Source organism: Trichosurus vulpecula, chromosome 7 (assembly GCF_011100635.1).
Source record: "Trichosurus vulpecula isolate mTriVul1 chromosome 7, mTriVul1.pri, whole genome shotgun sequence".
NCBI classification, from domain to species: Eukaryota; Metazoa; Chordata; class Mammalia; order Diprotodontia; family Phalangeridae; genus Trichosurus; species Trichosurus vulpecula.
The window spans coordinates 261,731,994-261,752,063 of record NC_050579.1 but is presented as its reverse complement, the minus strand read 5'-3'; the positions used below and the strand labels follow the sequence as shown (position 1 = coordinate 261,752,063).

Below are 20,070 nucleotides of genomic sequence, written 5' to 3'. Positions count from 1 at the left end.
CCAGGTCTTGTCATTTCTGCTTCTCCAATCTGTCACTCAAATCTGTCCCTTTCTCTTGACTCATAGCCACAACCTTAGTTAAGATGCTTATCAACTTTTGTAACACCAACATTGCTAGCAGCTGCTGTGGGGAGGTATAAGACCAATAATACCAGCACACAGGTTCTTTCATCTGCTTTTCTAAGGAAAGTAACTTTAAGAAGTTTACAATCGCACTTTAATTAAACATACATATATCATTCACTTAGTTCAGGGGGAAAAGTCAGCACCCTGTACTTCAGAGAAAACACAAACAGAAATTACAAGCAGAAATTATATAAACAGAGCAAAATATCACAAATCAACACACAAGCTTCTAGCTCTCTGACCAAGATATTACATACATAGTTACCAGAGAGAGAAGCACTAATATCTGGGTTTTTCAAAGTGTATGTGTGGGGGGGGTACTCTTTAACGGCTACCCAGAGTCTCATCTAGCCAAATCACATGAATACTCTTCCCATGAGTAAGCCTCCAAAAGAAAATGCTAACCTCAGAGCATATATACCCTGTTTAAGGCCCTGGGGCTTAGCGCCTACTTAGCAAAAGGGTGTAAGCCTGAGGCTTAGCATCTGCTTAGCAAAAGAGTGTGGGAAAGATCTCTAATCAGACTAGCACCACATCATATATGTTGTTTCCATCAATGACTCTTGATTTAAACAAAGACAAGACTCAAAGGCACTTGATTGCCTTAGTACTGAAAAGCACTCCAAAACAAAAGACAACAAAAAGTCTCACTTTGCTTGCCATCACACCTTTTGACTGAACTATAGTAATATCTTAATTGGTCTTCCTGTCTCAAATTTCTCCCTTATTATATCCATCCCCCATGTAGCTACCAGGCAGTCTAAGTCATTACCTTTTATAATAAACTCCACTGGCTCCCAGGATTAAATATAAACTCTGATTTGGTATTTAAAACTCTTCATAACTTGAGCACATCCTTTTCCAGGCTTCTTAAACACTATTACCTTCCACACACTTTACAGTATGGCAATACTTGCCTATTTGCTGTCCCTCTTGCCTAGAATGCTCTGCCTCTTTGTCTCTTAAGATCTCTGGCTTCCTTTCAAGACTCAATTCAAGCACTTTCATCTGCTAGGGGCCTCTTTCAGTCCCCCCAGCTTTAATGGACTTCCCTCTAAGGTTACCTTGCATTTCTCTATATGTATCTTCTATGTACCTATTTCTATTTACATACAAGCTATCTCCACAATTAGAAACAAGCTTTATAAAGGCAGGTACTATTCTTTTTCTATTGTATCCTCAGGGTTTAATATGATGCCTGGCATATAACTGTAGTTACAGTAGGTGCTTAATAAATGTTTGTTGATTGGCAGATGAATTGACAGCTAAGTGCTTAAGGTCATAGGAATTCAGAACTGGAAGGAACTTTAAAAATTATCTTGTCATTATTTATTGATAATTATATTAATCATATATAATAATTATATGAATAATATTGTCATTATTGGTTAGAGAAATGCAATTTTTAAAAAAACCTTGAGGTATCATTTTACCCCCACCAGATTGACTAAAATGATTGAAGGGGAAAGCAACAAGTGTTAGAGAGGATGTGGAAAAATTGGGGCACTAATTTATTGTTGGTAGAGTTGTGAACTGATCAAACCATTTTGGAGAGAAATCTAGAATTGTGCCCAAAAGGTTATTAAGCTGCCTTTGACCCAGCAATACCATTACTAGGTCTATTTTCAAAGATGAACCTTTTTTAAGGGGGGAAAGCAATAAGTGGTCACACAGCTAGTAAGTGTGTCAAGTGTCTGAGGCCAGTTTGAACTCGGGTCCTCCTGACTCCAGGGTCAGTGCTGTACTCACTGTGCCACCTAGCTGCCCCCTTATATGTTCTAAAATGTTTATAGCAGTTCTCTTTGTGGTGGCAAAGGACTGAAAATTGCAAGGACACCCATCAATTAGAGAGTCGTTGAACAAGTTATAATATGTGATTTTGATGGAATACCACTGTGCTATAAGAAATGATGGGCTCAATTATCTTAGAAAAACAAGGAAAGACTTGCATGAAACAATGAAGAGCAAAATGAGCAGAACTAAGAGAACATTGTACGCAGTAACAGCAATATAGTTTTAAGTACAACTGAGTGAATAAGTTATTTTGACTACTGTAAATACCCAAATTAACTATAAAGGACATATGAAGAAAGATGCTATCTGCATTCAGAGAAAGAAATGATAAAAATAAATAAAATGATTTTACATATGAGTGTGTGTATATGTATCTGTATATCTCTGTGTCTAATGGTAATCTTTAAGGTGGGGAGAGGAGAAGAAAAAAAGAAATTTACATGATAACTTTATTATATATTTAAAAGAAATAGGAAGTTCTACATAATAGATTTGCAGTTTCATGTGCAATCATCTTTTTTATTATACTGTGTTATGGAAATGCTTGTTTTATTCCATAAATTAAAAACAAAATAAATTTTTAAAAATATTGTTTAACTTTTTTTCTTTTATTTTTCATTTTTCTGCTGTAAGAGATTTATTATTGATTTTAACAGTTATAGATTGGTTTCATGTATTTAAAATTTGTAGTTATTTTCCATGTATGACCCAATTTGAATCATGTGCCTGTGAGGTTCTCCCCATTTTGCTGTTGTTCAGTCATATCCAACTCTTTGATGAGCCCATTTGGGGTTTTCTTAGCAAAGACACTGGAGTGGTTTGTGATTTCCTTTACCAGCTCCTTTTTAGATGAGGAAACTGAGTTAAACAGTGACTTGCCCAGGGTCACATAGCTACTACGTATCCAAGGCTGGATTTGAACTTGGGCTTTCCTGACTCCAGGCATGATGCTATCTATATCTTACTTCATCATCTAGCTCCCCATTTTAAAGATGGCCAAGTAGGTCCAGGGAAGTTAAGTGACTTTTCTAAGGTCATGTGGCTAATATTTGGCAGGAGAGTCAAACCAATGTCCTCTTGCCTCCAAATCTAGCATTGTTTCCACTAAGATACACTACCAGTTGGAATGTCAGAGATGGGGGATGACTTCAAATATCATGCAATCCCATCTTCTCAACTCACAAGGGATTAAACTAACAAGAAGACAAAGCTTGTGTAAGTCACTGTACAGTCTGCATACACACTGTATACGCATTGGCATCCCCACGTACGACATGCACACAGTGAAGACAGACAACTGTAAAACCCTTCAACTCTTTGCCCCTTTTCTAGGTTGAGAAGGAAGGTAGGCAGAGGGAGGCATGAAATGAAGAGATGGTCTTTGTACTATGTTTAACTGTTTGCTGCCTGCATGCCTTGAAGGTAAGGATTTCTTACTAATTTCTCTGAACTCACCTCACTGATTCTTACACAGTGCTTGGTGCCCTCACTAAATGTTTGGTAAATTAATAAATATCTGATAGTTTGAACTGAAGGAAGACAATCATGAAGGAATATTCATCAAGGTCAAGGAAGGCCCAGTATATTGTGCCTTGTACATATTAGGACTTATTGTTTCTTTTGCGGGGAAGGCAATTGGGGTTAAGTGACTAGCCCAGGGTCACACAGCTGTGTGATCTGAACTCATGTCTCCCTGACTCCAGGGAGGTGCTCTATTCACTTCTCCACCTAGCTGCCCCACTTATTGTTTCTTCAGATTTAGACTATTGTTTGTTGACTTGGCTAGGTGGTGTAGTGGATAGAGCATTGGCCAGGAAAGCCCTGAGTTCAAATCCGATCTCAGTTATATATGTGTGACCTCGGGTAAGTCACTTCCCCTCCTGTCTGCCTCAGTCAGTGAATAAGCATTTATTAAGTGCCTGCTATATGCCAGGCATATAGAGCCAAGAGCTGGGAATACAAAGAAAGGCAAAATACAAGTCCTAGCCGTAGGAAGGAAATCACAATCTAAAGGGGAAGACAACAAGGAAACAAATATGTACAAACAAGTCCAAACCCTCTCCCAAAGCTCTTTGATAGATTTGAATGCCTTGCCCTTCAGGAGAGGTGGGGCAGTTGGCAGAGAGGAAAGAGGAAGAGAGCATCGGTTTTTTTCAGATCTTCACACTTCTGGTTTCTGCTTGGAGGGGGAAGATGGAAGAGCCCAACCCCACTTCAGGCTGCTGAACGAAAAGACTCTGGGAAGAAACCAACCTCAGAAGAGCTGAGAGTCTCCATCTCATCCCTACCCCCAGCTTGCTCCGCTAGAGATTTCTGGGAGTTTCCCCTCAGAGCTGAGTTATCTCAATCCCAGCAGGAGAGCTCCTTCACTCTGTATTGTCTGGTATATGTCCTTGTGTGTGTGTGTGTGTATCAGAGGTATGTCCACCTCTGATTTCTGGGTTTTTTTCTACCAATTTGGATAAATGGAGTGTTGGGTTTTGGTTTTTTTGGGGGTTTTTTGCTATTTGTTATGTGTGCTCATTGTGGAACTGGCATTTGGTGTGCAAGGGGTCCAAGCCCTGGATATAGAACTTGGGGCCCTGCTTCCCCCCATAGCACATTGAACATGATCATATTCCATACCATACCATACTGTGGCCTCAAGGCCCAGGTTCCCCACCCCTGCCATAAACTAATAATCTTTAAGGAGCAGATAGAGCAGAGTGGGCTCCAGTCCCAACTTCCTGCTCCTGCTCCTGGCAGGAATTACAGTCTCCCTTGAAGAAAGGCTGAGAGGGAGTGAGGAATGAAGAAGCTAGAAATGTCCCTTCTGCCATACACCCAGGCTACATGTGGGGGAACATCTGGATACATATGCTACATACACAATAAATAATTAACAGGTTAATCATAGTTTCCCCAACTCTAAAATGGGTGTAATGATAGCACCTACCTCACAGAGTTGTTCTGAGGATCAAATGAGGTAATTTTTTGGTTTTAGCATACACTACTTGGCATTAAGTAGGCACTTAAAATGCTTATTTCTTTGCCTTCCTGTGAACTTAACTGGTTGTCTACAGCAATAAAAGTTACTGAACATTGTTGAAAAGAAGGCTTTTTTTTTCTTAATTGGAATTTTCCTTTAAAATAGGGGTTTAAGGACCCGAAAGACTGATTTTAACCAAAGTATGGAATGTCGGGGCTAGTATAGACCATAGAGTTTCTGATATTACAGGGCAGACAATGAGCGAGTTGCCCACTTGGCAGAGTTGGGACAAGAACTCGTGTCTCCTGATCCCTGAGGGTTGACTCTGTGTACTCCAAAAGCTTATACTCTCGGACAAATAGGACAAAGGAAGATACTACTTCCTATTGCTTGATCAAACTAGAGAGAAAACAAAAAGGCATGAGCAGAAACACACAATCTATCTAGCTCCTATGTGGTTGCCCTGCTTCCTCCCTGCCCCACTCCAGACTGCTAACAAGGTAATGACTCCCCCAGAGGAGAGGCACTTAGCTGTGCTAATGAGGCTAATTAACAGACTGCCAATTAGCACCTGAGGACCTTGGTACGTAGAGTGTGGGTGGGACTCCCTCTGGTAAAGCTGTTTCCCCTGAGCTCCGGAGGTAATGGGTCTTGGAAGGAGGGTAAAACTTGAAGTGGTGAAGTTCCTCATAGGCTGTGTTGCCTGTATTCTCCCTTTCATTTTCACCCTCTAGAAGCCTTCCCTGACTCATCGCCCTCCCCATTCTAATCCATCCAGCTCTCAGGTCCCGAGCTTCCAGGACTTTTGGTGAATGTGGTCTAAGGAGGATCTTGGATGATGAAAGAAGGACTCAGTTATCATTCCTGAGGAGAAGAAATGGAGGAGAAATTATGAGAGCGTAGGGTTGTTGTTGCAACATGAGACGGACTAGGCCACTAGAAGGGTTTCCCATCCGCTGTGCCCTCAGTTGCAGTGGAGTGGTTGGGGGAGCAGGGGGTTCTTGCAAAGTCTTGCCCAGTTCTTTGATTTGACTGTGTGGGTGTGGTGGGGGAGGGAGCAGGGGTGTTGGAGAGAGCTGAGAACCCGAGATTTTCTCCCAGCCCTCCTCTCCAGTTTTGCCTACTGTTCACAAGTTCTGTTCTCTAAGTACATTGGTTTGTCCTAGCCCCTCCTTTCTTTTCCACTAGGGGTCATTGAATCGGCTCTTTCCTCTTCCCCAGAAAATGGATGACTCAGATCCTGAAGCCACAGATTCACAAAACTAGAGAGAAGGGCAGAGACGGAGCCAGGGAAGGGAAAAGAGAAGGAGTCGGAGGTGAAGGAGAGGTAGAAGGAGTGCAAGTCCTTGCTGCCTCCATCCCACAGTGAGACCCTTTTTTTACTTTAAAAAAAAACCTTTATTTATAAAAATGAATATGTGTTTGATATAAAGTATCCATGTGCTCAGTCTCTGTAAGCATGCTGTGCCAAGTGAGTTCATTTGGCCCCAGTTGTGGGATGAGCTAGGGGACTGAGAGCAAGTCCGAATTCTGAGACCCTGGCAGCAGATGATCAGACCTAGGGGAAGGCTGTAGTTTTCTCCTCAGCAGCAGGGATTTGAACTTGATCCAGGAGATTGAGAGAAGCAGGAGATTCAATAGGAGAGAGGCATCTCTCTGCAGTATTTCCACTCCACCCCACGACCCCCTTTCTCTGTTGCTCTTGGGATGAGTCCAGGTTCCCAGGATGTCAGGGTTGGATCATCTGACTGAACCCCTTCATTCCACTGAGAAATGAAGGAAGTGATGAGGCCTAGAGAGGACAAGTGACTTCCTTGTCCAAGGTCACATGGCTAGTCCATTTCAGAACTAGAACCAGAACCCAGGTCTCCTGCCTCCCAACTCTGTGTTCTATCATATTGTTTCTCTTTTAGACATACCTTCCCCTCTCTTCTCCTGGGAACTGACTCCCTTTTGTGCATCCCCTCCTTTGTGAGCGATTTGTCCTCAATTTGAGCGTGAAGAGAGAGAAGGAAAAGGCGCCAGATACGGAATTTGGTTTCCCATGGTTCTTCCCACACTGGCTCCCATGCTCAAAAAAATGGGATTTTGGGCTATGTCCATACTTCGAGAGGTATGACACCCTCCTTGCTACCCAGTGGAGGCAACAGTGACTCTTCCTCTAGGAATTTGAAGGGAAAGTGGACAAGGTGGCCCTGGATGTGAGTGAGTTCAGAACGGGCTATCTCGGGGCTAACAGTGGCCAGAGGCTCCACACTCCCATACTCTCGGAGTACCCGAAGTGATCGAGTTGCATTAGACGGCAGGCAACGAAAAATCTAGGGGATAAAAGTGAAGTTGTTGAATAACTTCCTTTTCCTTCACCAACTCCAGCTGTCCTGTCCCCCCAGCCCAGGGTTTTCAGTTCCCCATCCTTCCCCCACCTAACAGATTTTCCCCACCTTATCCCTTGGACCCATTCACCCTTATTTCCTCACCCCCCAGTAAATATTTCTCCCAATCACTCCTCAAAACTATGCCCTTTTACTTTTCCCTTTGGAGAAAAGTTATCTGATTTCTGGGCATAGTTTTCTTTCTTGTATCTCACTCTGTTGTGTACCTCTCAAAATCCTTTATTTTAAAATGAAGACTGTTACAGTTACTAATCTTGGTGCTCTTCACTATAAGCTTCACAACAGCAAGGGATCCTGTCTTATCTAAGAATTTCCCCTCCTCTGCCCATAGGAGGTCCTTGATGCTGGTTGAACAAATGGTTCTGTCTTTTCTTATAGCCCATCTGTAGACTTCCCACATCTACCTGAAACCTCTATTTGTCTCCCTTTGTCTCCCAACACACACACACACACACACACACACACACACACACACACACACACACACACCTCCAATCCTTCCCAGGGTATTCCAACCTGCTCATAGATGCTGGCATTTCTCTCAGCTGTCTTCTGCCACAACTGGAAGAAGGTATCACAGACAGGATCCCGAAGGTCCAGTCCAGGCTGGGACTCTGCCCCTAGAATGGTGCTGAAGGGGGAAGGAGGAGTGTCAGATATACCCACATACCCCGCTGAGAAGACAGGATTCTCTGCAGCCCCTACCTGAAGCAGTGTTTCCGGAGACTGAGGGCAAACCTCCCAGCCTGGTACTCTTTTCCATCCATAAGTGACGGTTCCATCTCGGTGTCTTCAATCAGCATTGCTAACTCACTGTCTCGCTTCCCCAGGAGGCTACGGTCATTGATGTTTGCTGAACCTGGAATGGAGCTGTCTATTAAAGGGGGCAACTTGAAGACGCACCCCTGCCCCCGCTACTACCACTCCCAATTGTATTTCTCCAACTCCTTCAGTTCCTAGTTTTTCCTATTCAACTTGCTCTGTTTCTGTCCCTCACTTCCCCACATCCTTACCATCCTAAACACCGTATTTCTTCCTCCTCTCTGCCTCTACCCCAGACCTCCAGAATGCTACTTGCCCTAATTCCTCCAATTTCTTGCTACCCCCGGTCTAGCCAACCCCTTCCCCAGTTCTGACCACCAAGCTTCCTCCCTCTATCTTCGGCCTCATCCCCTGCTCCCTTCACCACTCCCTGACCGATGATGACTGTCCTGTCATCGGCGATGAGCAGCTTGCTGTGGATGTAGATGAGCTCAGATATCAGCTTTCCACTCAGCTCTCCGTGGGTTCGGAGCCCACACACTGACACGTAGTCTCGCCACAAAGTGCCCACTGGTATGTGTACAGGAAGGAGAAAGAAACACGGAGGAAAGGGGCAAAGATTAGCTTATGCAAAGACAGCTCTGCCTACCCATCACTCCAGCTCCTCTTCCCTTGCCTTGGAGGACCTTATGCCTAACCTTGATGTCATAGGGGTATAACGGAAAGAACACCAGGTTAAGAGTCAAATGAGTAGGGTTTGAATTCTGGCTCTCCTACTTACCAGATATGTGACTTTGGATGAGTCACCTAATTTCCCCATGTTGAAGTAAAGTGTAAAATCTATAAGATGGGGGTGATAATACCTGTACTTCATATTTAACATGGTTTTTGTGAGGAGCAGATGAGATCTGGTCATACATTAGAAAGGGTTATTATCAACATCGGCTCTCATTCAGACAGCAAGGAACCATGGAAAAGACACTAGCTTTGGAATCCGAGGACTTGAGTTCAAATTCTGCCTGTCATGTGATACTGATGTGACCTTAGGCAAGTCCCTTAACCTCTCTAAGCTTCAGTTTCCTCACCTGCAAAATAAGAGGGTTGTACCCGATGGCCTCTTAGGTTTCTCCCAGCTCTAAATCTATATGGTCCTATGATTATTTTTTATTATCCTCAGTTGCTGTAGCAGAAGGACTACTTCCAGGCCGATACAAGATCAATACACAGTTACATTGAGAAATACTTCACTCCCCCTACCCCAGCTTCCCTCAACACTTCCAATTCCATCTAGGACTCTCCCCAACTACCATCACTCACTGGCAGCTTTGAGCCGATGCAGGATTGAATATTCACCGCGACAGAGAGTCCTGGGGGAGAAGTCACAGGGAGAGTTGGCAGTCAGGGGAAAGAGCTGATCCTGAGAAGGGGGAAAAGAGTCAAGAGAAGAGGGACAGAAGCAAGAGAGAGCAGGGAAGAGTCTAAAGAGAAGGAGAAGTCAAGGGAAGAATTAAGAGGCAAGGAGGGCAGGTGGTCACGTATCTGACCTGTAGGTAAAGTGCAGAATTGCCTGGATAGAGTTTCCACCGCCTGTAGAGATATCGCCTTCAAACCCAGGAAGCAGGGGGAGCAGCACGTATACCCGAAACCGCTGCTGTTGCCTGTGGAAAGGGGTGTAGGGTCATAGCTGGGTGCTTCTGACCTCCTAGGCTTCTTGGATCCAATCCTGCCCCTTTACACATACACACCCATCTAGAGCACCTCCTTCTCTGTCTTACTTGTGGGCTCTCAGAATCCTCTCCACAATAGCATCTCCCACTGTGTTCAGGACTGTCCGTCTGTCTGAGCAGCTGATGAAGAACTGATTCTGGTAGGACATGGAGTGTAGTGGGGGAGGAATAAGGAATAAGCAATACAGTCTATCTCCCCTAATTCTCTAGCTCCCAATCTCTGTCATCCCCAGCCCAACAATGAATCTCTCTTAAATCATGATCTCTTGTTCTTAAACAAAACCCAGATTCCCCACTCTACCCCCACCCACCTCAATGTAAATGAAGTGGCAGCTCTCCCGAATTGTATGTAGGTATGCATTGAGGATGGAGCTCTCAGAGGTCCCAGCTGACCAACGGTCCACTGATCGAAGGACCTAGGAGACAAGAAGGAAGAAAAAGAGGTCTTCACACTTTGGGAACAGTGGTATAAGGGAAAGGCTCTCACGCTCTGGGGAAGAGGGTTGTCTCACCTGTATAGTGGCACACTGCCCTCCAGGAAGGGAGAATGGTAACTGGTTGGCTGTGCTGGGTGACTTGGGCAGCAGATATGGGAATAGGGGGATCTTGTACTTGGCCTTGGTGGTCTAAGATTTGGAGTTAGAAGAGAGAGTCAGTGGGACTAACACCAGCCCCCTCTTTGCCACCCACAGACCAGCCTTTTCCCCAGGTTAAGGGAAACCTTGGTGAAATTCCAGCGCTGGATGAAATGTCGGGCAAGATCTCGTGCTGCTGAACCGTGGACAGCGACCCCCACATCCCTCCATGGCATCCGGGGCATCATTTCCCTGTCAATAAAATCTGGGGGGCCCCAAAGGGTAAAAACCAAAAAAGGGGCCCTCAAGCCAGCTTCTAGACATTCGCATAACACACAGCTAGGGGCACAGGGAGATCATGCTTGTTACAGAGGAAGCTGTCTTGATCTGAGTTTCAGTCTTGGGGCTGTGGAAAAAAGAAATCTCTCACCCTCGAAGGGCCGGTCCAGTTGTACCCAATCCTTGGTGATCAAATTGCTGTAATCCTTGCCCAGCCAGAACAGTTGGTTGTGGGAGAGGTCAGGGACAACGGGAAGGCTTGAGCATGGGGTGGGCAGCTGTGTGGGGAGAGACCCAGCCCAGGGGGTCATGAAAGACCCAGGCCAGGTGCAGAGTCATGGCAGCCAAAGCCAGGAGGGAGGTGTAGCCAGACAGAAACAGGGAAACATAAAACAAAGACACTGAGAGAGGGGCACATACACAGACTGAGGGAAAGACAGAGAGAATAAGAGATGAAAAAAAGGCAAGTATTGATGATCCCACCCTCCCACTCCAAATTCCCTATCCCAAAAGGACAGAAAGCCAGAAAGATGGACCCCAGGATGCAATGACATCAGAGAACCAGGCAGGTTGAGAATTGGGGTGGTCCTTGAAGAGAGAAGAGGCCAGGAGTATAGGCAGAGGACTTGGAGTTGGGAAGGAAAAGGTGGGGTTGGGTCTCAAGAAGAAGGTTCAGGGTTAGGGATTGCCCTGGGAGGAAGAGGAGAAGCAGTACTACAGTGTGAGGGGAATGCCAAGCGAAGCTTACCTGTGGGGTGGTTGTTCCAGTATAGCCCTCTAGGTCAGTGATCCGGTAGTGAAGATCATCCCATCGGCCAAAGGCAAGGTCGAGCCCCCCCATGAAGGCCACGGCTTGGTCCACAACTAGCAGCTTTTCATGGTGGGCCCACAGCGTCACCTGGTCTGGGTGACGCATCACCTGGAAAGAGTAGAAAAAGGTAATGAAATTTGGGAAGGGATAAGGTCTCAAAGAGTGCTTTGGGGGAAAAGTGGAAAAGCTACATTGTTTAGTGCTAAAAAGCGCTGTTCTTGTAGTCAAAGGACTGTGACTATGGGCAAATCCTTTAACCTACCTGGAAATCAGTACACAATGAAAATAATAAGTATACCCTCTACAGGATGGCACTTATTTTGAGGAAAGCATTTTGTAAAACTGAAGGCACCATCAAAATGTGAACTATAATGACTACAACGTGAAGGCTTGAGGGAAATGGGAGTTAGAGGGTCAAGGAGGAGAGGAGTGGACATGGGGAAGTCAGGTGATGAGGGGCAGGGGAGGAGAATGGCAAGACATAGGGGGATCACCTTGATATTGGGGTGCAGCTGCATCAGAGCCTTCTTGCTGTAACCACTGTTGATGCCCAAGGCCAATTCCACTTCCTTGAACAGCAGCACAGAAATCCGGACACCCTCCTCCTGGTGAGGTTGGAAAGAGGAATCAGTTGTCAATAGAAAATGCCTGGAAACTGCACCCCCCCACTCTCTGTCTGCATTTGCCCTCACCTTTTGGCTTTCCTGTCTATTATCGCATCTGCAGAGCCTCCAATAAATTCAACTAAACAAATGTATATCGAGCCCCTGCAATGTGCCATGGACACCACTAGGCAACGGGACCACAAAGATGAAAAATGACACAATCTCTCTCCTCCATACCTACTTAATAATTTTGTAGGGAGTTACCATCTAGAATAATAGGATTTAATACCAGAAAGCCCTAATCATATACCGCAGATGAGGAACCTAAGGCCCAAAGAGGAAGAGTGACTTGTCTAAGGTCACACAGGTAGTAGATAGCAGAACTGACCCCATATTCAATGTACAAATCTGGTAGAATGGGATGGAACAAAGGAGAAATTCAGACACAGTGCCCGAAGAAAATCCGAGGAGGGAGGAATCCCTCACCGTGAGGGATCCCTATACTATTCAGTGACTAATCTGATGCCTGATCACCTGGATAGTCCCAGGTGTCCTTACCCCACCCCCATTCTATAGTCATTCCCCCTCTTTAGGCCTTGTCCACTTTCTTCCTGGCCTCATCCCTTTGTGCCAGCCCCAGCTCCCTCCTTACCGCCTTCCTCTTGAGCATAACGTCCAGTCTCCAGTCCTCAGAATGGGCTGGACGCTTCAGATAAATTTCAGGACTCAACCTGGGGATAGGTAGATACAGAACTAGTCAATAAGTCTGAAGTTCCAAAGGCTCTCCCCATCATTTTCTGGCACCTTGGACTCCCTAGCCAACCTTCCCCTAATTTTGTGGCCCCATGGCTCCCTGAACCAGCTCTCATCATAAACTCTTCTCCTGTGTCTACTCGGGTGTTCCAAGTCCTCTAACTACCATTACTCACCACCAATCTGCAATGAAAATCTCCTCCTTGGCCTGAAGGATGGCATCAGCCACAGCTGCAAAGTAACCTGCCCCGTTTACAAACCTAAAGAAGGGTGAGTAGCAGAATGGAAATCAGAGGAGCCAGAAGGCAGAAGAAAGGGGCATGGAGAGGGACAGATTGGAGCATGATAATGGACTAAGAAGACAGAGAAAAGTCAGAGCAGATGGATCAGAGTGCAGGGAGATCAGAAACCGGAGGGAAGTCAGAGAAATCTGGGATGAAGGGAACAGGAAACACTAGAGAGAACAGAGAAAGCAGGATAGGACATCAGATCAGAGATGGTCTGAGGAGAATGAGAAACAGTGTCAGAAAGTTAGAGATGGGTACAGGGAAATTAGAGGTAGAAAGTGGTCAGAGAGGGTAGAGGGTGGTCAGAGAGGTCAGAGCGAGGTCAGAGAGGTCAGAGCAGGTAAAGGGAGGTCTTACCATCTGGCCAGGGTCCCTGGCCTGAGTGGGGCATAGCTTTGGTGTCTGTGTAGCTGTAAGAAGTCACACCCCTGACTCTGAGCTAATTCTGTGATTTCCTGACCCCACCATCGAGCCTGCCGATAGCTGTTGCACTTGAGGATCAAGGATCTGTGGTAAAGACAATACCAGGGTTCAATTGCTGACACTTCCCAATCCCTGCTCATTATCCCCTCAGCTCCAGCTTTCATCTCTTTTACCCCGAACAACTCCTCCTCTTAAAGCAATGAAATGTTTTCTTGGTCTCTGATGACAAATAGGACAACATAGTCCTCCTTCTTCAGGCACCCCCGCCCCACAATGTTTACAAGCATCTTTCAAAAACCGTTCCCCTATGTGAACCAAGAGAGGAAGACAGGTCATTGGATTTAGAATTCTAAGGGACATTTAGGAACTGTTTAATACTAGAAAAGGCCTTGGACTGAAAAGACATGAATTCAAGACCTGCCTCTCACTTAACTTACTACTTTCATGACTGTGCTCAAATTCTTGTACTTCTCTGGGCCTCAGTTTCCTAAACTGTAAAAATGAAGGAGTTGGACTATATATGAGGTCCCTTTCACCTCAAGGTCTGTGATTCTATGACTAAATAATATAATCTCATTTTATAGATAATGAAAATAAAGGCCAGAGAGGGGAAGTTACCTATTGAAGGATCAAGCTTTGAACCTAGGTCTTCTAACTGCAGGCAGCTAGGTGGCACAGTGGATAGACTGTCAGGCCTGGAGTCAGGAAGATCTGAGTTCAAACACTTACTAGCTGTGTGACCCTGGGCAAGTCACTTAATCCTGTTTATCTCAGTATCCTCATCTGTAAAACGAGCTGGAGAAGGAAATAGAAAACCACTCTGGTATCTTTGCCAAGAAAATCTCATATGGGGCCAGGAAGAATCAGACACAACTGAAAACTAAACAACTTCTAACAGCAAATCCAGAGCTTGTGAAAGTTAAGGCTCAGAAAAACTCAAGGGACCTCTAATCAGGTTAAATGACACAGGTCATACCAGTAAAGACCAGGGACAGGACTGAATTCGGGTCTTTTGAATTGTAATCTATTGCTTTCCCACTGCTCTCTGTATCTGTATCCATAAAGGATAGGAAGCATCCAGAATGTAGTGAGGAGGATGTTCTGGACTCCCTGCCCCCTCTTCTGGACCAGGCTCAGAAAACGGTCTTAACTTTTATTAATACAGTAACCATTGGTCTGGGGCTGGGGATATGATGGACAGTATAACAGTGTAAGAATTAGGGAAAGACAAAGAAAAGAAAGGAGTAAAAACCTTTTTTCCACCTTTTCCCCCCACTCTTCTCTCTAGGCTGCCCATCAGGCTTTCTCCAACTACTTCCAGCCCCCCTACCCCCCATCCCAGTTGAGCCCTCCTCCTAATATTTCTATGCTTCTTTACTTTTAGTCATCCCACTTCCCTGGATATGTGACCATGTTCTCCAATCCCTCCCACTCTCCTCCTCCAGCACTGGTTGGCACTGGTTTCTGACCTGTGAGAAGTGTCGATTCGGACCCCATAACGAGTTTCAGTGTTCTGTTTTCCAACCTGGACCTCAAATCCAGGGTCAAAAAGCTGGACAAAAGAGATAGAGCCTGTCTCTGGGCGCATGTACAGCAGGAAGGAATCTTTTACCACCAGCCATCTAGATAACAGAATGAGTTGGGATTCGTGACCCAGGAATCTGGCCAGTCCCACCCCACCCCAACTTTGCCATTAACTCTCTCAAGTATACTATATAGATGTCTGTTTCCTTAGCCTCTATTTCATTTATCAATCCAAGCATGTGTCCCACTCTCCAGTCCCCCCCGCCCAGTGATCCAGGCATCAGGCCCCCCAATTTACCTCTTGGACCACCGGTAACAGACTTGGTCTCGGCCACAGCAGGTAAAGCCAGGAACTCGGTGACCTCCTGAGCGCTTGCGGATCAATCCTTCCCTGTGGGTGCCACAAGGAATAGAGATTCAGTAGTCCTGGACAGGGGTTCCCAATACTGACTCAGCCATCCAAGGTGGAAGGAATGGGGCACCAGTAGTTGGGGAGTATTTGGAAAGGGAGTAATGAGAACAGGGTATGAAAAGGAAGCTAAGAACCAAGAGTGTTATTGGTAAAAGGCCCGAAGAAATAATTTAGTCCACCCCCCTCATGTTATATAGAAGACAGTTGAGGCCCAGAAAAAAAATGACTTGTCCAAAGTCACACAGAAAGTTAGCAGTACTGAAGGTTGTGGGGTCATCAGGGTTACTCACAATCCTTTGGGGCCAAGGTCAGGTATGAAGGAGAACGGACTGACCTCTAGAAATTCTGTCTAATAGAAGAAGAGGAAATATTAGATTCAAGACCCCAAATATCTGGTTTTGTAGGAACCCAACTCCCACTGCCCTCAAGATTTGGGCTTCTGGCATCCCCACACCCACTACCCTCAAGGACCAAGGCATCTGGTCCCCAGCTTCTGATGCCCTCAGGGATCAAGGTTTCTGGCTAAGGCTACCTCACCATGGCATGGTAGTTTCGGTAGAATGAAATGGCCAGGAGGTGATTGAGATAATTCTCTAGGTATTTCTGGAGAAAAAAAAGAAAGGAAGAAGTACCTCAGAGAAATCCCTATACCGAGGTTTGCCAAGTTCACTGTCCCCCACCCCCAGGAAAGTAGCCAGACCATACCTGTTTGCTGGCCCTGTGTCTGGAGGAGCCTTCAGGACCTACTCTGGGCAAAGAGGGTATTTCAGCTATAGGAGCAGCATCTTGGGAAGGGGAGTAGGCAACAGCAAACCTGTCGGTTGGAAGGTTGGAAAGGGGGGTCGTAAATCAGATAGGGGCTGAGGAGAGACTGAACATGAAGCCACCACTGAGTCCCTGAGGAGAGAAGTAACCATGCCAGTATTTCTAGGCAAGGAGGGTTAGCAGGACATGGCTACCATGGCCTTGGTCTTGAGGCCCTTTTTGGTGGTAGAGGCAGGAAGATAGAGGGGTTGGGAGTGGGCTGCCTAGAATACACCAGGAGTAAAGTTGGGCATCCAGCCCTGGTTGAGAGTCTGTCATGGAATCAGGCTCCCTGGTGTGTGTGTAGGTATATATGTGTGGGGGTATGTGTGTATGTGGATCTGTGGGTGGTGATGGTGGTAGAGGTGGTGGTGAAGGAGGAGGAGGAGGAATGGGATAGGGACAGTGGAGAGAAAAGAAGAAAAAAGGAATTGAGCTTTGTGGGAGCCTGAAGGTGGTCCCATCCTCCTCTCACCGGGCCAGAGGGAGGAGGCTCATCAAAACTTTGTGTCTCAGCAGGTCTCGATGAAGCTCCTGGAAATTTCGGAATTTCTTCTTGGTTGTCCACGTGAAATCACCATGGGATAGTCGGACAGAGTAAAGTGTGCACGTGCCCACCTTTGGGTTCCAAGTACTGGGTGTCAGGCTCTTCCTCTCCTAGGTTCCCTGAGTGAGTCCCTCCCCCACCCACATATACAACCACCCTTTACTCAAGGGTCCAAGAATTTGGCCCCCTAACCTTGGATCCGCTGGTGTATCTCTCAGTGCCTATGACTTGTGCAATAACAGGGACTCCAGGGGCGAAAATCCTGGGGTGACTCCTCAGGGGCCGAAGGTTATAGATGGTCAAGAAGTGATGCATCCGGTCAGCTGTGTGTGAGGGGAGGGATGGAGGAGCTTTCTTCTCTTCATATTTCTTCCCTTGGTTGCCACCCTCAGGTCTCTTGCTTGCCCTTTCTCTTCCCCATAGGCGGACCAGCCCCTTCTGTGCTATGCCCTATATTTCCCCCCTCCCCCTCCAGATTACCTGGGTCTTCCCCTTCTTTCAAGGTGTCCACCTCATCTGGTTCCATCTGGAGCTGGCTGGAGTCAAGGCCACCACCTCCAGGGAATGTTCCTTCTGGGGTTGACATCATACTGGACAGTAGACCAAGAAATCTCAGGAAGGTGGGGTCCGTCCCTCAAGACTTCCTTCCTTTTTCAGGCTGACCTTTCCTTCTCAGACCCTGATTGGTTATTTCTTACCTTCACCTCTGATCCTGACCTTCTATCTTAACCTGAATTCTGCTGTCTTCTGCTGACCCTTGTCTCTAACCATAACCCTAGCCCTGACCTTGACCCTCTTCTCTGACCCTGACAGCCCTCCCCAAATACCTCTCCTCCAAAATTCTGGTCTCCTGTGCTGATCCGTCTCTGCTCCCTCCTCCACTTTCAACTCTCTCCTTCGCTCTCAGCACCCACTTCCCCAATACCCATTCTCTTAATTCTCTTTGGGAAGAGGGGGAGGGGACAGTAATCAGAGAGAAGGCACGGAGCCCAGCACGGGATGTCTCAGAACTGGGGCAGAGAAGGGGCCCTGGGAAAGAGGGGTGGGGGAAGGGGAAACCAGAGGAGGCTCCAGGAGGGTCCCTGAGGGCCAAGTGCATCTGGCCTAAGGCAGGGGCTTCAGAGACAAGGGGGCTCAACAAGAGATGTGGATCAGGGAAGGGTGGGGTATGGAAATCAATGAGGAAGTCTCGCTCTACCTCCCAAGCCGGGAAGGGAGGGAAATTCCGAAGTTCCGAAAGCGCAGCTGGGCCCCTAGACTAGTCCTCCCAGGTCTTCTCTCCCCGCACCACTCAGAGCCAGAACCGGAACCGGGATGCCAGTGGATCAGGAACCTGAGCAGACATCCCGAGCTAGTCCGGCTGGGCCGAGCCAGGCCCGGGGAGCAAATGGGGATGATTACAATGGCCTCACCCTCTAGGGCGGGACAGGACTGGGAGTCAGAGGGGGCGGGGCACGATTCTCCGAAGCCTCACCTCCTCAGCATTCTTGTTCATCTTGTTTCTACATCTCGTGGGGAGAGCTAAGAAGTGGGGTGGAAGTAGGGTGTGAGGTGCAAAGTGGAGGGAAGAATGAAATGTCTGCATTTCTGTGTATCTTTGGGTATCTGTCTCCGTATGGAGAATTAAATTTCTGTTTCTCTCCTTACATCATTCACCCCTCAGCCCTCTCTACTTCCTATGGTCCCAAAGAAAATCCTAAATTTGAGAGAGAGAGAGAGAGAGAGAGAGAGAGAGAGAGAGAGAGAGAGAGGTGGGTGGGGAGAGTTGAGAGGAAACCCTCTTCTCTACCTCCTCCATGCCTAATCTAACCCAGCTATGCCCTCTGCCACCCCCCTCTCCCCTCCCCATCTATGCTGGAGCCTATAATCACTGAGGCGCCTGTCTGAGGTTAAGTGGTAGTCTGGCTACTGAAAGGGGGTTTGGGGGGCTGGCAAAAGAAATGCCACCCTAACGTCAAGCTGCCCCCTCCCTTCCAGCCCAACATTCCTTTCCCTACCTCTTTCTCTCAGTATCAAGATGGGTCTGAAAGGGCAATGGTGTTTTCCTTGGTCTGGTCCCCGGAGGCATCGAGGGAACCAAAGGGGAACAGGTACTGAGTACTAGAGGCCAGGAGGGACTAAAAAGAAGAGGGAAGAGTATACAGGTATGGGCATGGAGGGAGGACACCGTAGTTTAAGAAGACAAAAGATTTGGCCAACTCTCTCCTTATCTCTTGCCTGTCTCCCCGTTGTCACCCCAACTTCTTTATCTCTGGGACAGCTGTGACTAAACTTTTCTCCTGCCCCCTTTCTCCTATAGCCCTGACTTTGGCTTCCCATCCAGATTCTAATCAGGCCAGGGGGCACCCCCTGCCTGGAGGAGGACCCACTCTAGGAGACAGTGCCTACTTCAGCAGCAAAGCTCGACTCTCCTTCCGTCACCAGCTGCATGCCACAACTTCGGCCAATGACTCTACCAACTGAAGTCTGGTGGGGACTGACAACTCCTAGGTGGCCGGCAAATCCTGATCTTACCTGTCCCACTTCTCATTAAATCTATTCATTGGTAGCCAGGTTTGTGTCAGTGTTTTGGGGGGGACGAACCCCTGGAAGTCACCTTTGCTGAGTGACAAAGATGGAGATTGGACCTAGTGATCACTGCTACTAAACTAGGCATTGCCTGTAAGAAATACAGGAGTAGAGGGGAGGTGGGAAGTGGGCTGGGATAATGCAGATGAGCTGGATAGGAGAAAAAAGGCTTGATAATGAGGGAATCTGGGAAGCCAAGTCTCCTAACCAGGAAAGATAGACAGTGCTTCTTCACTTAGTTCAATCTCTGCCTCCTACTTAATTCAACTAGTTTCCTGCTCAATTCCAGGAAGCCTTCCCCATAGCTATTGGGTGAATCACCTGGGAACATGTTATTTGTGAGGATGGAGAATCTATACCCAAGGTCTCCACATGTTGATGTGGGTTTGTCAAGCTGGGTTTACAGCTTAACTCCAAATGTTATCACCTCCAATATGTGCCTCTGGGCAGCCTGATTAGTCCCCAAATTGACTTAACTTGCCCTACTTATATTCCTAGATCCTGGGAAATACATATAGCAGATAGAAGGGGAAGTGAGGATGAGAGAACCTGGGGCAGGGAGGTTGGTGGTTGTCCTTCACGGATTAGTACTCTATGGGAGGAGTCCTGGGGATTAGGCACCTTCCCCCCACTAGGAATTTCAGAACAGGTCTCAAAGGGCAAGAAAGCACATTGTTTATGGGATCATAGGACCTCCAGCTCTTCATAGGAC

The 20,070-nt window shown here is 46.7% G+C and overlaps 1 protein-coding gene across 2 annotated transcripts; it reads right to left on the bottom strand.

Annotated features, from left to right (window-relative positions):
- Positions 1-6,269: 6,269 nt before the first annotated feature.
- On the bottom strand, positions 6,270-18,169 carry PLD2 (phospholipase D2). 2 transcript variants are annotated; one of them, XR_005010932.1, is made up of 26 exons: positions 17,989-18,163; positions 17,271-17,380; positions 16,983-17,113; positions 16,719-16,861; positions 16,145-16,253; positions 15,977-16,042; positions 15,730-15,788; positions 15,326-15,418; positions 14,973-15,125; positions 13,438-13,587; positions 12,970-13,053; positions 12,693-12,771; positions 11,930-12,040; positions 11,373-11,543; positions 10,776-10,902; positions 10,492-10,610; positions 10,283-10,396; positions 10,082-10,186; positions 9,819-9,907; positions 9,588-9,701; positions 9,361-9,410; positions 8,479-8,613; positions 7,987-8,140; positions 7,798-7,912; positions 6,808-7,206; positions 6,270-6,654 (listed from the first exon to the last, which is right to left on the bottom strand). XR_005010932.1 is itself a non-coding variant. In XM_036768829.1 (25 exons), exons 2-25 carry the CDS (start codon positions 17,377-17,379, stop codon positions 6,982-6,984), a joined length of 2,805 nt encoding a protein of 934 aa, XP_036624724.1. In that variant the 5' UTR covers position 17,380; positions 17,989-18,169; the 3' UTR covers positions 6,270-6,981. The 2 variants fall into 2 exon arrangements, 1 of the variants encoding a protein (XP_036624724.1); XM_036768829.1 differs by having other exon boundaries at positions 6,270-7,206; positions 17,989-18,169.
- Positions 18,170-20,070: the final 1,901 nt, after the last annotated feature.

Excerpts from the sequence above, each read along its gene's own strand:
- PLD2 (XM_036768829.1), bottom strand. The coding sequence starts at position 17,379 with ATGATGTCAACCCCAGAAGGAACATTCCCTGGAGGTGGTGGCCTTGAC. Across the intron at positions 10,903-11,372 it reads CTGGAACAACCACCCCACAG|CTGCCCACCCCATGCTCAAG; the intron begins GTAAGCTTCGCT and ends CTCCCCACACAG. Across the intron at positions 8,141-8,478 it reads TGACAGGACAGTCATCATCG|GTTCAGCAAACATCAATGAC; the intron begins GTCAGGGAGTGG and ends GCTCCATTCCAG.